The 15,888-nt window shown below is 42.3% G+C and overlaps 2 protein-coding genes across 52 annotated transcripts in view; one reads left to right on the plus strand and one right to left on the minus strand.

Annotated features, from left to right (window-relative positions):
• LOC138426378 (uncharacterized) overlaps window positions 1-15,888 on the plus strand; it is a 63,459-nt gene that overhangs the window by 32,030 nt on the left and 15,541 nt on the right. For 11 of the 50 annotated variants that reach the window (XR_011251589.1, XR_011251595.1, XR_011251612.1 and 8 more), the window contains one exon: window positions 2,874-2,946. The exons of 24 other annotated variants lie outside the window; for them this stretch is intronic. Coding sequence is in view for 1 of the 26 variants with exons in the window: in XM_069564864.1 (XP_069420965.1) it covers window positions 160-324; window positions 2,874-2,946 (238 nt within the window). In the remaining 25 variants the exon portion in view is untranslated. Of the gene's footprint in view, window positions 1-159; window positions 325-2,870; window positions 2,947-3,196; window positions 3,438-15,888 lie in introns of all 50 variants that reach the window. 15 more of the 50 variants (XR_011251588.1, XR_011251616.1, XR_011251620.1 and 12 more) reach the window with 4 other exon arrangements.
• CCDC83 (coiled-coil domain containing 83) overlaps window positions 1-15,888 on the minus strand; it is a 55,258-nt gene that overhangs the window by 29,243 nt on the left and 10,127 nt on the right. For both annotated transcript variants that reach the window (XM_069564849.1, XM_069564850.1), the window contains 3 exons: window positions 13,553-13,637; window positions 4,319-4,481; window positions 817-984 (listed from right to left, as the gene is read on the minus strand). In XM_069564849.1, the coding sequence (XP_069420950.1) occupies window positions 817-984; window positions 4,319-4,481; window positions 13,553-13,637 (416 nt within the window). The remainder of the gene's footprint in view (window positions 1-816; window positions 985-4,318; window positions 4,482-13,552; window positions 13,638-15,888) is intronic.

The following is a 15,888-nucleotide window of genomic DNA, read 5'->3' on the forward strand; positions in this document are numbered from 1 at the left end:
ACTCCAATTACAGACTGATTTGGGGCCAAATTTATACCACCGATGTGGTGCAGAGGCCCTGAATTGAGAGACACACATGAAAATTGGTCCAGAAGCGGGGTGACTGGGCAGAGCCTCAGAGGGTATACTGGGATACCCACATAAACCCTCCTCCCACAGAACAAGCCTCCAGGACCAGCTGGGCTCAGAACCGCCATCCACCCACGCTGCTCTGTGAGGCCAGATTTCTCCCGTTTGCCCTACCCTATGACTTCTGTGCCTCTGGGTCTCTGGTGTTCCTTGAAGGCACTCTGCTCGGCCTCAGGGACAGACAGGTGCCCTCCGGTAAGCTCTGTCACCCCGATGCCCTCCTGTCCCATGTTTATTCTCCAGTTTTTTTCCGGCTACAACTTAGCATTTACTTGGCCATTTTTCTATAATGATTCTGATTGTCCAGCCTAGGTAGGTTGCCCTAGCTGGGCCTCAGGTGAATTTCTCCTCTAATACGACCCCTTTCCAGGACCCTCCTTCTGCGGTGGAACTGACCGAGAGCCAGGCATGAGAGCATGCAGACCCCACCCACTGGATGCAGCTTCTTCCTCAAAGTCAGTGGCAGGTTTCTGCCCACACCCCCATCCCTTCACTCCCCCTCCTCAGTTTCACAGGTAGTCCTGGGATAGTTTCTTTCCTTCCTCCACCGAATCCTTACTCGCAGTGCTCACACTGACAGCAGAGCGTGATGGATGATTCCAGAGCACCTTTTTCTTCCTTTCACCAAATGTCTGCCCCCTAAAGACTTTTTTTTATTGAATCTGAACCAGTTTTCTTGCAACTGACCTGACATTTTTTCGGCATTCTCCGTAACTCTGTTGATGTCGTTCTGTAAGGAGCTAATGAGTTTAGCATGTTGTTCACTCCCTACATTCTTGTATTCCTCCCAATATTCTTTCTCACTGAGTTTCTCAAGAAATAGCTTCTCAGCATTACTTATTTGGATGCGCATATCTGTTGAAAGAACATCAAGATTTTGGGTCATTTCTATTGTCCTTGCAACCATCATTATGTGGCACTCTGATTTTGTGAAGTTAAAGTCTGATATGAAAATATAAACTCATAAATACAATTTTATATCTACAATTTAGAGAAATCTAAACTATTCAAACCATTGTTTATCCCTCATGATTCAAAAGCTCAGTAAAAATAAACTTCCAATTTTAAAGTAGATGGTGTGGTTTGGGGCTGTGACCTAGAATTACAGCATGCAATCAACCTATATGCCTAGGGAGCCACAAGTTTAAATTATGCCTGTGATCGCTTGAGAAGCATCCTGTTTTGTACAATGTATTATTTCACAGATACTTTTTATTGTAAATTGTCATTTTTCTGGTCATGATGTCTCTGGGCAAAGTAATTCCAACTGACATCCTTCCGCTGTCCTTGGTGACCTTTTTTTGTTAAGTATGCTGTTTGACTCCATCACTTACAGATCAACTCTTTGCGCTTTCCTTGTGTGATATGGCAGCATATGATAGCCGTAATCACCTCGCTTCCCAGTCGCCACATAGCAAGACTTCAGAGTGAAAGCTAAGTTCCTCAGTTAAATGTGTACACATTTGGAGCTGTCTCATCATATAAACCTTGTTTACCCCGGTGTACTTACTACACACGACATTCTACTCAGTCTTTAGGCTGAGTATCAGGCTGCTGAATATTCTGGAAAAGGAAGCATCACCAAAACTAGGTACGATGAACTTAATGGCTATTTGGCTCACTGTCCTGCCCCATCTTGTTTGAGAGCTCCTGAGGGCAAGACCACATTTTATTCATCCCTGTCAACCCAGCACTTGGCAGAGAATCTGGCCATTAGTTGAGGCTCAATAAATATTTACGAAATGAGTGAAGCATTCTTTCAGGCCAGAGAGATGCTCCTCAGCCCAAACATCCAGGACTCCAAACATGTCTTTGTTGGAGACGTGATAATAATGCATTTTTAATACATACTTAACATATTAATATTCAAAATATAAGGCTATACATTTTTAAATTCCCTTAACAAGTGATTCTTGTTATTAAACAATTAAGAACACTACACCCCAGTGATCAGCTGTCCTCTGTGAGCAGACTGCCCCGGACTCAGCCTTGCACCACATTCAGTCTTTGCGGGGAGGGTTGGTTGATGTCACTGAAGCTTTTGAAAGACAGGTTGGGGTAGCAGCTGCTGCTCTGCTTTCTTAGCACCCCCTCTCCCTTTTCGTCTAGTAACACACGGCTCCTATCCCTCGTCGTGTAAATACACTGACTACAGATGCCCCTTTTCCCTGCCGGAGGGATTGGTCTAGGGCTGAGTGTGCACCCCAAGCTAGGCGTCGGTTCCGAGTCCTTCCCTAGAAAGGCTCTCACTGAAACTGGTAGGAAACATATCTCTTTTTGTCTCCACTCCACTTTGAGGTTATAAGGATGTACATTCAGAGGTGTCTGTGGTCAGAGTTCTAGACTCACAGGGAGAACGTTCTCAGAAAAAGGAGCCAGCTTTCCAGGGGAAGACAGAGAGAAGAGGGATGAGAGGAGGTGCGGAGGGACAGGGTGGGCTAGAAAGAGGGGGTGATGGTGGGAGGAGGAGCAAGAGAAGGAGACGAATAAAAGGAAGCTGAGCTCTGACAGCATGTGAGGCTCTGGGCTCAGCTCAGAAGCACCGTGCCTCTTCTGTCTGGTTACTTGAAGAGATTAACATCTTCTTTATGCTTGGACTAGTCTGGGTTGGATTTTTATCCTTGCAGCTGAAACCATCCCAGGTAAACGTTGGAAGAGGGGAGTTTTGTCAGCACTTCTCAAACTTGACTGTGCACAGAAACCCCCTGTGACCTTGTCCAAATGCAGACTCTTTGACTCAGCAGGTCCAGACGGCTCAGAGGCTCTGCACCATCCCAGGCTGCTGGCGGAGCTGCAGTTGCTGCTCCATGAATTGAAGTGAGTTGCGGGTGACTGCCTGGTGCCGACTGTGACAGCCGCAGAGACCCCTTGTAGACACGTCTGTTCCCTCCCTCTCCCTCTGTTCATCAGCATTCATGGGCTTCTTTCTCCCTTGGACCACTGCACACGCCCAGCCCTCCCATTCTTAGTCACCCAGCATGTCCCTAGTCTTGGGTGACACACACCCCAGCCCCAGCCCAGACCTCAGACAGGGACACCTCCACTAACCGGACCATTCCCTGCAAAGGCAGCTTAGTGAGCACGTCTGAGCATCGGCTGAGGTCTCACACCCGTCTCAAGAGAGTTCATAAAGCATCCCTTGCACGCAGAAGCATGATTCTCCCAGAGATGGCCCGGCCAGGAAACGCATCCACCACCTCGTGCCGTCACGTCACTGCCGTCGCTACAGGGGCTCAGCCGGAGCCAGCTTATGGAACAGTGGTGGAGAGCCCCTAAAAATGAAGCTCGCTGACTGACCTGTGGCCTTGGTAACTATTTCACCCAAAATGACAACTATCTACGAATGGAGCGCCTGCTCCAGACCAAGTGCTTGAGTAACTAGGCTCTCTAGAGTGCTTGGGGAAATCCAAGAAAACCTAGCCCCTCGCTTTTGCCTCTAAGGTTCTCGTAGTGCTTTCTGGTAGCACTCCAGTCTCTCCCCTGTTTTCCAGGTTCCTGGCAGGGATGGTATTTATAGAGGTTCTGGAAAAAAAAAATCTAGAAATCTGAGCAGCAAGCTCAAGATGAAGGAACAGGATTTTTTTTTCAATGCGTGTGTCAACACTGAGGGTCCAGCTCTCAGGACCCTGGTACTTCCTGAGTCCGGGGCAAGACTATGTCCCGCGTCTTTTACCTCCTGTACCAGCATCATTTCTATCCACGTCCTGTAAACGTCCCCTTTTCCAAATCCAATCCCTCTTTCCCCGTCTAAATAGGGGGCTTAGCTTCCTTAGAGATACTGGGTCTGGGGAGGAAGCTTTATACTCTCCTTACCATTCCCAAGTCTGAACTGAGGCTGAAGCCATTGAAGACACCAAACAAGACAATTTCCCCGCAAAAGAGCAGATCACCACTGCCTGGAGTTCGGGGTGGCAGCTCACAGGATGCGGGCTGGTGTTAAAGGCCAGAGGGCTCTGGTCTGTGTTTCTGACCACTGCTCTCCTCCTCCTCACTGGGCTTCATTATCTCCACCCACTTTGCTATTTCCTCCTGTCGTCCACTTACCTCCATGGGTTTGTGGTTGTGGCAGTAATGATGTCCTTCGAAGTATGTTCGTGGCATTTTGAACATATTAGGAGACAAAAGCATTGATACATTCAACAAATAACTTGATATGGCTTTACGATAATTTTCTAAGTTCCTAAATCACCTTTCAAGTTTTGTTCCTGGTCTCTTTCAAACTTCCATTTTTCCTTCATTGCGTTTTCAACCTCCTCTCTTGTTACAACTACGGATCCCTCTGACTTCTCTTCACTGAGTTCCTTTAGTAGGTTCCGTATGTGCCAAATTTGTTCATCCTTTAAGCGTTTATTCTGTCGTGAATATCAAAGAGTTGTTAATTACCTTTGCTGAAGTATCTCCATTGTTTTCCCTCAAAACAGAATCATATGCTGAGACTTGCAAAATATGAAATAGTTAATGAAATAATTTATTCAATAGTATCTCCAAAGAGCATGTGGAAGATGGAAGACTCAAAATTAAATCCATCAAATCAGTAATCACTGAAGAGACAGTTTCCTTTTAAAACCTGTGTTAATAATCTGCCAGTCTATCAACCTATCATAGGATCAATGAACATTAAAATGAGACTTCAGAGGTCAGTTTCTTCAACTCCCACAAATTATCTTTCTTTTCTAGGAAACGTCACTCATTTATTCAATATTTATGGAGTTATCTACCATATGCCAAGAGTCATCTAGACACTAGGCATATATCCATGAACAAATAGACAAAAGTACTGCTCTTGTGGGATTTACATTATTTTTTGCTTTTCTCACAAGTGACCCTAATTCTCTTCTTCTGGGGTGATGATCACTCACCATTCCAACACTCCACACCTGAAACATGAACTGTGTTTTTTTTTTGTGAATATCCCATCCATGTTTCCATGTTTCTTATTTAATCAACTTAGAGTTTATTTTTGCCCTTGCTAGTTTATTATGTATATGTAGAGATATTTTATTGTGTGTGAACTTAATACATATTTCTTGTACTTTTCTTAGCCTTCCCTTTTTTTTTTTTCTCCCTTTAAGTTTTAATACTCACTTCCCTGGGGTCTTTCCTTCAATTTCTTAAGCCTAAGAAAATGTATATACTTAAAATATTCTAATACTTCTTTTAAAAATTACTTATTTTCCTATAATTTAACATTCTCTTTACTATGGTTTTTCAACATTATATTTTATTTCTGTTATTCATGTTTTTATTCTCTTAACCTTCATAGGCAATGGCAACCCAATCCAGTACTCTTGCCTGGAAAATCCCATGGACGGAGGAGCCTGGTGGGCTGCAGTCCATGGGGTCGCTAAGAGTTGGACACGACTGAGCGACTTTGCTTTCACTTTTCACTTTCATGCATTGGAGAAGGAAATGGCAACCCACTCCAGTGTTCTTGCCTGGAGAATCCCAGGGACGGCGGAGCCTGGTGGGCTGCCGTCTATGGGGTTGCACAGAGTCAGACACGACTGAAGTGACTTAGCAGCAGTAGCAGCAACCTTCATAGATACTCTACTGTAAGAATATTTTCTTTCTCAAAATTGATTCTCTAAGCCAATACTTCTGAAACTTCAACATGTATACCCAGCACTTGGGACCTTGTTAAAAATGCAGATTCTGATTAAGTTTGGTACAATGCTGGTAATTCTGCATTTCTCACACGTTCCAGGTGATGCTGAACCTGCTGGCCCACAAGCCACACTTTGGGTAGCCAAATTCTTTCTGATAATCTAAATATCTGTGATTTATTGATAGTGCTGCAGCCTACTAAAACTCAGGTCTTTAACATTGAATCCAACAAACTTTAAAGTTGATGGCTGAAAATTTTGATTTCTTAAAATTGTTTAGCAAAATAGACACTAGTTTAATAAACTCCTCAGAGAGGATTTTAATGTAACCTTAACGCTCTTTAAGTCGTTCCACAGGCTGATTGTCATATCAGTGCTTTAGAATTTTAATTGAAAACTTTGATAAACTGGACAAAAGCAACAAACAATTAACTTTATGATGCTCAGTATTGGTAAATACAGCCAAAAAACAAAAAGACTGGACAGGCTTTGAGTGACTTAAAAAAGTAGAAATGAAGATGAAAAAGATATGATATTCAAAATCCCACAGTTTAAATTCTCTGATCTTTTGTTTGCAATATTCTAAAGTATCTGAGTTCTGTCTCTGAAGAATTTTTAGTGCCAAAGAATTCATGATGTGATATATATCTGAAAACTGAATTTCTTTGCTTCTAATTTCGTAAAATCTTGTAGAGAATGACATAAACAGAAGTGGTGGAATAAGACTTCTGAAAATCCGCTTCTTCATAAAGGCAATGAGAAAAAATTGGCAAAAATTGGAAAAATCAACTTTTCAGAACTCTGGAAATTAAAGGCTTAGCAGTAACTTCAGGGAGTGTTTATTCAAGAAAAATGGTTGAATCTTAGTAAGAACAGCGAGTTTCGTGGCATTTCAAACTTACCCTAAAAACCAGTAGCCCCACAATTATGGTAAAACCCAGCAATCTAGCAGCCTGTGGCTGAGGGTTGGGGAGAGAAGAGAGGCAGAACTCTTGCAAAGCCCAGTTCCTAAATAAGGGCCATTATTTGACTTATCTGGTAATTCCCTGGAAAATCCCACTGGCAAGCCTTGTCTTTATTCGACCTGACTCAGAACTTGCCCAGTGTCTTACTAGCCTTTTCCTAGATTGGTTTGTCAAAAACAATCAACAGTTGTTGAACATTACAGCTCCGTGTGTGTGTGTGCGTGCGCGCGCGAGCACTTGGTTGTGTCCGGCTCTTTGAAGCCCTATGGACTGTAGCCTGCCAGGCTCCTCTGTCCATGGACTTTTCTAGACACAAATACTGGAGTAGCTTGCCATTTCCTCCTCCAGAGGATCCTCCTGACCCAGGGATTGAACCCGCATCTCTTGCGTCTCCTGCATTGGCAAGTGGCTTCTTTCCCACGCTGCCACCTGGGAAGCCTACAGCTCCCTGAGGTGTTAATAAAAGTTGAGGTAAACAACAAGCTGACCCCCCCCAAAAAAAATCTTCAGAAGAAAACTGGAGATGAGATGTCCATAGGGAGTTTTGACAGCTCTTATGTATTCCTAAGAATCTAAAAGGCCACATGCATTTAATAACATCTATATTAAACTTCCCAAATCCTGTATGAATTTCAAATGGAAAAGAAATGTGTCTGACAGTGTTACAAAATTCACTATATCTGAAAAATTATTTTGAGTGATATACTGAAATAAAATTTAAATATATCCACCAATATGCTTAAAAAAGACATTTATCTTATGAAGTATATTTATTATTTGAGGTAAGACTAATTATCATATTATAAATAGAAGAAAGGAGATTTAGTGTCTAAGCTACAAAGGAAGGATTATTTTTGTTTTGTTATAAGGCCATCTCATGGCCTTTTAAAAACTTTTTTAGACTCACAAGAACAAGAATAGAAGTTGCCAAAATAGGACACACAATTCCCATCTACTGTCCACCCAGCTTTCCCAAATGATAACATCTTATCTAATGATAGCACAGCATCAAAATGAGGAAATTGACATTAGTACAATGTTATTAATTGAACAAGAGATTTTATCTCTATTTCACCAGTTTTTACATTCTTTCTTTTTGGTGTATGGTTGTGATACCTTCATTTGTAAGAAATGTATGTATGCATATCTTTGATCACTCAGGTGACTAAAATGTATTTCTTTGTTGTTCAGTTAGGAAGTTGTGTCCAACTCTTTGCAGCTCCAAGGACTGCAGCACGCCAGGCTCCTCTGTCTTTCACTATCTCCTGATATTGACACTTGTGTCCACTGAGTCAGTGATGCCATCCAACCATCTCATCCTCTGTTGTCCACTTTCTCCTCCTGCCCTCAATCTTTCCCAACATCAGTGTCTTTCCCAGTGAGTCAGCTCTTCGCATCAGGTGGTCAAAGTATTGGAGCTTCAGCGTCAGTCCTTCCAATGAACATTCAGGGTTGATTTCCTTTACAATTGACTAGTTTTATCTCCTTGCTGTCCAAGGGACTCTCAAGAGTCTTCTCCAGCACCACAATTTGAAAGCATCAATTTCTTGGCACTCAGCCTTCTTTATTGTCCAGCTCTCACATCCGTACATGACTACTGGAAAAACCATAGCTTTGACTAGACGGACCTTTGTTGCAAAATGATATCTCTGCTTTTTAATACACTGTCTAGGTTTGTCATAGCTTCCCTTCCAAACAGCATAAATAGATATGAAAAATTTATGATATAAATATATATAGACAGATATATAAATATATATCTGTATTTCTTAGATATATTCTTATGGGTTTTTTTTTTTTTAATGATTTTCAACCATAGTTCCTGGCCCACAGTGCCCAAAACCCATGGAATTTTCTGCCATCACAATTGGGTTTATGTTAATGAAAGTGACTTTTGAATCTGGGAGAGAGAAAGGGAGAGGGCCTGATTGCCAGGAGAACTAATCAAGTTATTAGAGGATGGCAGCCCCTCGTGTTGATTTCCAGGGACAGGAGAGGGACTTGAGGTGGAATCAACTGCTGCTAGCCAAGGATTTAGTCAATCACGATTATGTAATGAAGCCTCCATTAAAACCTGGAAAAGGAGCATCTTTTGGTCCTTTCCCAGAGAGCTTCCATGTGCTGCTGTGCCAGGCCACACGGGCAGAAGCTCCTTTGTTTGGTACTTTGCTCTCTAGGGCCTTCCCTGATGGCTCAGCCAGTGAAGAATCTGCCTGCAATGTTGGAGACCAGGGTTTGGTCCCTGGGTTGGGAAGATCCCCTGGAGAAAGGAATAGCTACCCACTCCAGTGTTCTGGCCTGGAGAATTCCATGGAGTTGCAAAGAGTCGGACACGACTGAGCAACTTTCGCTTTCACTCTGCTCTCTGTATCTCTTCATCTTACTGTCGATTCATAGCCTTTAATACCTTTTTAATGATCTAGTGAGTAAATGGGTTTTCCTGGTTCTGTGAGCCATTCTAGCAAGTTAATCGAACCTGAGGAGGATGGGGTTGTGCGAGCCTCTGATTTATAGCCAGTCAACCAGATGTACAAGTAACACCCTGGGCTGGTAACTGGCATCTGAAGTGCAGGGTGGTCTTGTGGGACTGAGCCTTTTACCTGTGGAATCTGATTCTATCTCCAGGTAGGTAAGTGTCAGAATTGAGGTGAACTCTCGGACACCCCGCTAGAGTCTGAGAAACGCTTGTTGGTTAGGGGAAGCCTCCACACACACAAGTTGGAATTGGGTCAGAAACCCTTTCAGTAGGATTATAAATTCTGTCACATATGCATATGAGACATATCACCACAAAGATGGCATTTGAAGCCGTGATGTTAAATAAGATGATCCAGAGAGAGTTTAGAGTGAATGAGTACGTTTAAGATCAGAACATTGATAAATACTCTAAAGGATGGGAATAAATACTCTAATTTAAGGGTTTCTTTTTCTATTCGAGGGGGGAAAAAACAATGAAAAAAAAAGAAAAAGAAGAAATGATCAGAGAAGTAGAAGGAAATTCAAGAAAGAGTGATGTCCTGGAGCCCGAAGGAAAAAGAGTTTCAGGACGCCAGGAGTGACTGTCGGAGGAGTGGGGTGTAAGGTTAGGCCTCGAAGAGTACATCGATGTAATATTAGTCACTTCAGTCATGTCCAACTCTGTGATCCCACAGATGGTAGCCTGCCAGGCTCCTCGGTCTATGGGATTCTCCAGGCAAGAATACTGGAGTGGGTTGCCATGCCCTTCTCCAGATGAGTACATTGGGCCTGGCTAACTGGTCAGCACAGCTTTCGCTGGAGCGGTTGTAGGGGAAAAGTAGGAGTGGAAGTATGTACTGGGAAGTTAAGGACGTGGGCACAGAGGGCTGTGAGATGTCCAGTGCTGTAGAGGAGCACGAACGCAGACAGAGAAGGAAAGAGAGATAGAGGTAATCATCTAAACAAAGCTAAACGCATAGGAAGAAATGATGAAAGAAGAGGGCATAACTCTTCTGATTTGGACATTTCCGATTTGGACATAACTGGAGAGAAAAATGCATCTAAAGAGTCATGTTAAACTTAGCAATTTAAATATCTGTGACCTCAAAATTTTTTCCTCCCACTGGTATTTGTGGATCAACCCAACAAATATTTATTAAACACCTACTTATGCTGGGCCCTTTGGAGAAACAAAGATAGGATTTGATTGCTAAAAAAAGAGAGAGAGATTTGATTGCTGCTACCTAAAGGGCTTTCAATTAAATAATGGAGAAATATTTTTATGCATCATCCGAGCTAAGATGGAGGGAATGAAGAGGAGCTACTCAAGAGAAGAGCATTCTGAGAAGAGGAAACGGCCTCTTTGTTGTAAAGGTACCATAGTGAGAAAAAGATTGGGCTTCACAATATTTAAAAGAAGCAGGGGTAAGCAAAGGATGGGATGGCTGCAGATGAATGGGAGAGGTGAGTAGAGGTCAAATTTTGAAGGACCTTGAAGGCTTCAGGAAGATCTATGGATTTTATTTTCTGTGCAGCAGGATTTTAAGCACTGAAAGGTTTGCCATGTTCCATGGGTCATTCTGGTTGCCCCGTGGAAAATGTACTGGTTAGAGGAAAGATGGGTAAGAGATGACGCTGGCTTAAACTGTGGCACCAGCAGTGCACGTGGAAAGAAACTGATAAATACAGTTGAGCTAGTCTGTCTTCCTATGCTCCTCACTGCTGGGTCCACTAATGACTCCAAGAGACAACTTAGACCTATCACGGTCTTGAGCTAATCCTCCTGGAAACAAGAATGTTGTCTCTGGCTCCAGTTGATGGGTTATGGGAAAGTGGTTCCTCAGGCCTGATCCATTGTCCTTTCCACAACCAAACAGAAGTCCCAAAGCTAGCCGGGGGTTCCAGTGCCGACCACTCCAGGGTGTGCATCAGCCTCCTGGTGGCAGCTCGCTCTCCTGTGCCCCGGGACCTCTCTAAGCGGGACCTGCCTCCAGGTGCCGCAGCCAGACTTCCTCTTCCACTCACATCCATCGACCTCAGTTTCTTAGTTCCTGCTGCAAGTGCCTGGTCCTTCAGAATCACGACAACATCAGGGTTGTCTTGCTCAGCATGTATTTGATGAACAAATGGACAAATTTGCCCCATGATCAAGACAGGAATCCTCGTTTCCCAAGGGGGAAACTGAGGCTTACACCAGTTTTGGCCAAAATGATACTAGCAGTGGGTTGTATGGTCAGGATGCACAAATTCAGGTCTCTGACTCAAGTTCCATTAAAATTTGTAGACGCAGTCTTCTGTAGACAAAAGGCAGATAAAATAGGCGTGGAAGTTTCAAGATCCATATAAAGTAAATGTTTTAATAGGGGACACTCTCACTATTTCCTCATTCTTGAGCCCCTTCAGGGCTAAGTTGGATGCACTATCATTTCCTGCTTCCCACCTGTATTTCTGCTGGTCCTGATAGTCACACACAGCACCCCTTTGACCTTCGTTTTATTCTGATTTTATAAAGACAGACATCATCTTAAAAACTAAGTTAGTCATTATAACAACTGAAATTGTACTTTTCTGATAATATTTACATATGCACATGCTGAAAATCTAAAAGAAAACAGATAAATAAATTTAAAATACAGAGCCCATGTTCTATCAGTTCAGTTCAGTTCAGTTCATTTCAGTCGCTCAGTCATGTCTGATTCTTTGCGACCCCATGAATTGCAGCACGCCAGGCCTCCCTATCCATCACCAACTCCCAGAGTTCACTCAAACTTACGTCCATCGAGTGGGTGATGCCATCCAGCCATCTCATCTTCTGTCGTCCTCTTCTCCTCCTGCCCCCAATCCCTCCCAGCATCAGAGTCTTTTCCAATGAGTCAACTCTTCGCATGAGGTGGCCAAAGTACTAGAGTTTCAGCTTCAGCCTCATTCCTTCCAAGGAACACCCAGGACTGATCTCCTTTAGGATGGACTGGTTGGGATCTCCTTGCAGTCCAAGGGACTTTCGAGAGTCTTCTCCAACACCACAGTTCAAAAGCATCAATTCTTTGGCACTCAGCTTTCTTCGCAGTCCAACTCTAACATCCATACATGACCACTGGAAAAAACATAGCCTTGAATAGACGGACCTTAGTCAGCAAAGTAATGTCTCTGCTTTTCAATATGCTATATAGGTTTGTCATAACTTTCCTTCCAAGGAGTAAGTGTCTTTTAATTTCATGGCTGCAGTCACAATCTAAAGTGATTTTGGAGCCCCCAAAAATAAAGTCTGACATTGTTTCCACTGTTTCCCCATCTATTTCCCATGAAGTGATGGGACCAGATGCCATTATCTTTGTTTTCTTTAAGCCAACTTTTTCACTCTCCTCTTTCACTTTCATCAAGAGGCTTTTGAGTTCCTCTTCACTTTCTGCCATAAGGGTGGTGTCATCTGCATATCTGAGGTTATTGATATTTCTCCTGGCAATCTTGATTCCAGCTTGTGCTTCTTCCAGCCCAGCGTTTCTCATGATATACTCTGCATAGAAGTTAAATAAGCTGGGTGACAATATGCAGCCTTTACGGACTCCTTTTCCTATTTGGAACCAGTCTGTTTTTTCCATGTCCAGTTCTACTGTTGCTTCCTGACCTGCATACAGGTTTCTCAAGAGGCAGGTCAGGTGGTCTGGTATTCCCATCTCTTGAAGAATTTTCCACAGTTTATTGTGATCCACACAGTCAAAGGCTTTGGCATGGTCAATAAAGCAGAAGTAGATTTTTTTCTGGAACTCTCTTCCTTTTTTCATGATCCAGTGGATGTTGGCAATTTGATCTCTGGTTCCTCTGCCTTTTCTAAAACCAGCTTGAATATCTGAAAGTTCACAGTTCACGTATTGCTGAAGCCTGGCTTGGAGAATTTTGAGCATTCCTTTACTAGTGTGTGAGATGAGTGCAACTGTGTGGTAGTTTGAGCATTCTTTGGCATTGCCTTTCTTTGGGATTGGAATGAAAACTGACCTTTTCCAGTCCTGTGGCCACTGCTGAGTCTTCCAAATTTGCTGGCATATTGAGTGCAGCACTTTCACAGCATCATCTTTCAAGATTATAGTTTGGTTAAATAAGAAATCAAAAGATAAATGGGGTTGCAGAGCTTTACATTTTTAAACATAAGATTCAGTGTCCTCATGATCTAAGTAACACAATTCAAGGTGACTTCCTTTGACATTATAAATAATAAATAGAAACATCAGTACCCTCTTGCCTCCCATGTACAAAAATACATTTAAATATATTGTAAATTAATCAGCTCTAAGCACTAAAGAAGATAATTTCCTAGAGTTCATTTCATTATAACTCAAAAAATTTTTAAGCATTTGCATAAATGTTTAATGATTAGATATCAGCTTTATGTTTTATACTCACTCTTTCATGATACTTTTGATTCTTTTCTCTCAGTTTCTTTATTCGAGCCATAAATCGTTCTAGTGAGTTTTCCTTTATTTGACAGCTAATAACAGAAATAATGTGTTACAATTGTTTCCTTCAGGAAAAATTAATGAAATAAAATTTTAAAATTATACTATTTGAATTGAAATAAAGTATTAAATATACTATAAAACCCCGTTTAGGGATAATAATCTTTACTGATGGTGTACTTCTGAGTATATTTTACTCACTAAAATATGTATTAGAGAGATAACGTCAAGTTTTTAAAAATATCAATCCTCATTTTTATTTCATAGTCATAACTTTTATACTTACTTTCTCATTATCTATAAATAATTCAGCATAAAAAGAACCTAGGAAAGGGCATACAGAAAACATGCTTCCTGGAAATCCAAAAACATTCAGACAAAAACGACAAGACAAAGACTTTACAAGGGCAAGCGCAGCTTCTTGAAACAGTAGTGTAAACCAGGCTGACCTACCGGTCAATTCCATTAGTATACCATCTTGTCTATAGACAGTAAAAGGCTTCTTGACACAAGTATATATTTTAAATACCAAACAAATATTTGTTGAATGTCTATTAGGTATAAAATATAGAAAGCATGGAAAGACTCTGGTATAGGCAATTTGATATCTATTTGAAGAGTTAAGGGTATCTCTATTACCTCATAAATCTTACCACTTTAAATCTGAGACCAAAATAAAGGAACAGAGCTAGCTCCATGTAAATCCCTTGCCTCTATTAAATATCCATCTCTCTATATATATCTAGCACCTCTGCGGTGTAGTGAACAGAGGAGTATTTACAGGATGAGAAACTCTGCTTTTCAATCTTGTCTCTTCCACTTCATACCTACATGACCTCAACAAGTCAGTTCTCTGAACTTCAGTTTCCAAGCTGTCAAGAGAGAGATAACAACACCCACCCAGCTCTATGTGTTTTATAAAGATGAAAATAAGAAATCATATGTGCATGTTTCTAGCATAAAGTAAGTGCTCCGTAAATTTCAGGTGAATTTTAATCTTATGTCCTCAGTCCTTCTCCTGGAATATCATTTATATTTGTGATATTGTAAACTTAGTAGAAAGAAAAATAAAGCTCTTTCTTTCCAAATGAAGAGAAAAACAGAACATTTTAAAAATGAGCAAATCCTTTAGGCTTTGCCTTGAGTTGCTTCTGCAGGGGGCACTTTGGAGAGGTCTGAGTGGCATCAGCAAGCCTGGGGGTGGGGTGGATTCTAAGATGCCCTAAAGGTTTGGCTGCTCCAACGGCCCCCTTGTGGAGCGTTCACCTAGCCTCTCCTGGGAATTCACTGCAGCCTCCTCGGGCCTCAGAGATGATGAATTTATCAGGAAGCAGGGCTTCCTTGGTGGCTCAGACAGTAAAGAATCCGCCTGCAATGCAGGAGACCTGGGATTGATCCCTGGGTTGGGAAGATCCCCTGGAAAAGGGAAAGGCTACCCACGCCAGTATTCTGGCCTGGAGAATTCCACGGACAGAGGAGCCTGGTGTGGGCTACCGTCCGTGGGGTCACCGAGTAGGACATGACTGAATGACTAACACTTTCACTTTCAGAGGAAGCTAAGCCTCAGGGGAAGCCTCATTAGCCACTGTGGGAATTCAAGCCTCCCTGGTCTCTGAACACTTCTTCCTTTTCACATCTCCTTTATCTACTCAGTGGCCTAGTAACCCACATGTCACACTAAATGCTGAAGCGAGTGGGAAAATAAACCAATGAGGTTTATACTGAGCACTTAATATACACCGAAGCACTTTGAAAAGGGTATTGCGCTGTTTTGAAGCACAGTGATATGGAATTGACCCTAATGCAACGCATCGTCACCGTGTCCGTTCCTTCCTTATCAAAATGTCAGCTGATGGAAGGAATTTTCACATGTTGAGGCACGGGGAAGTCACCCTGGCTTATTCCTGATTTGGCTTGGACTTTATGCTGACTAGAACAACCTGTGGCCTGTCAAGCATCTGTTGTTCATCTGCTTTAACCGTGACAGAAAAGGGTGCATTTGAACATGAAAACGGAGTGCCTGTGGTTCAGGCATTCAAAATGGAGCTGGGCGGCCACCCTGGACGCGGTTTCAGACACATTTCCATATCACTGAGAACTCTGTTTTGAACTGTATCAAACTCAAAGATACCACCAGCCATTTTCAAAATAATATTTTTGCCAGGGGCTGCCAGCTGCAATTTTATGGCCTTAAAGTCTCCCTGGTAACTGTGTGATCATTTTGGATCCCAACCAATCCTTGCTTCTCACCAATTCCAACCCTAATTCTTGACAAATATGTAA

Source organism: Ovis canadensis, chromosome 21 (genome assembly GCF_042477335.2).
Source record: "Ovis canadensis isolate MfBH-ARS-UI-01 breed Bighorn chromosome 21, ARS-UI_OviCan_v2, whole genome shotgun sequence".
NCBI lineage: Eukaryota > Metazoa > Chordata > Mammalia > Artiodactyla > Bovidae > Ovis > Ovis canadensis.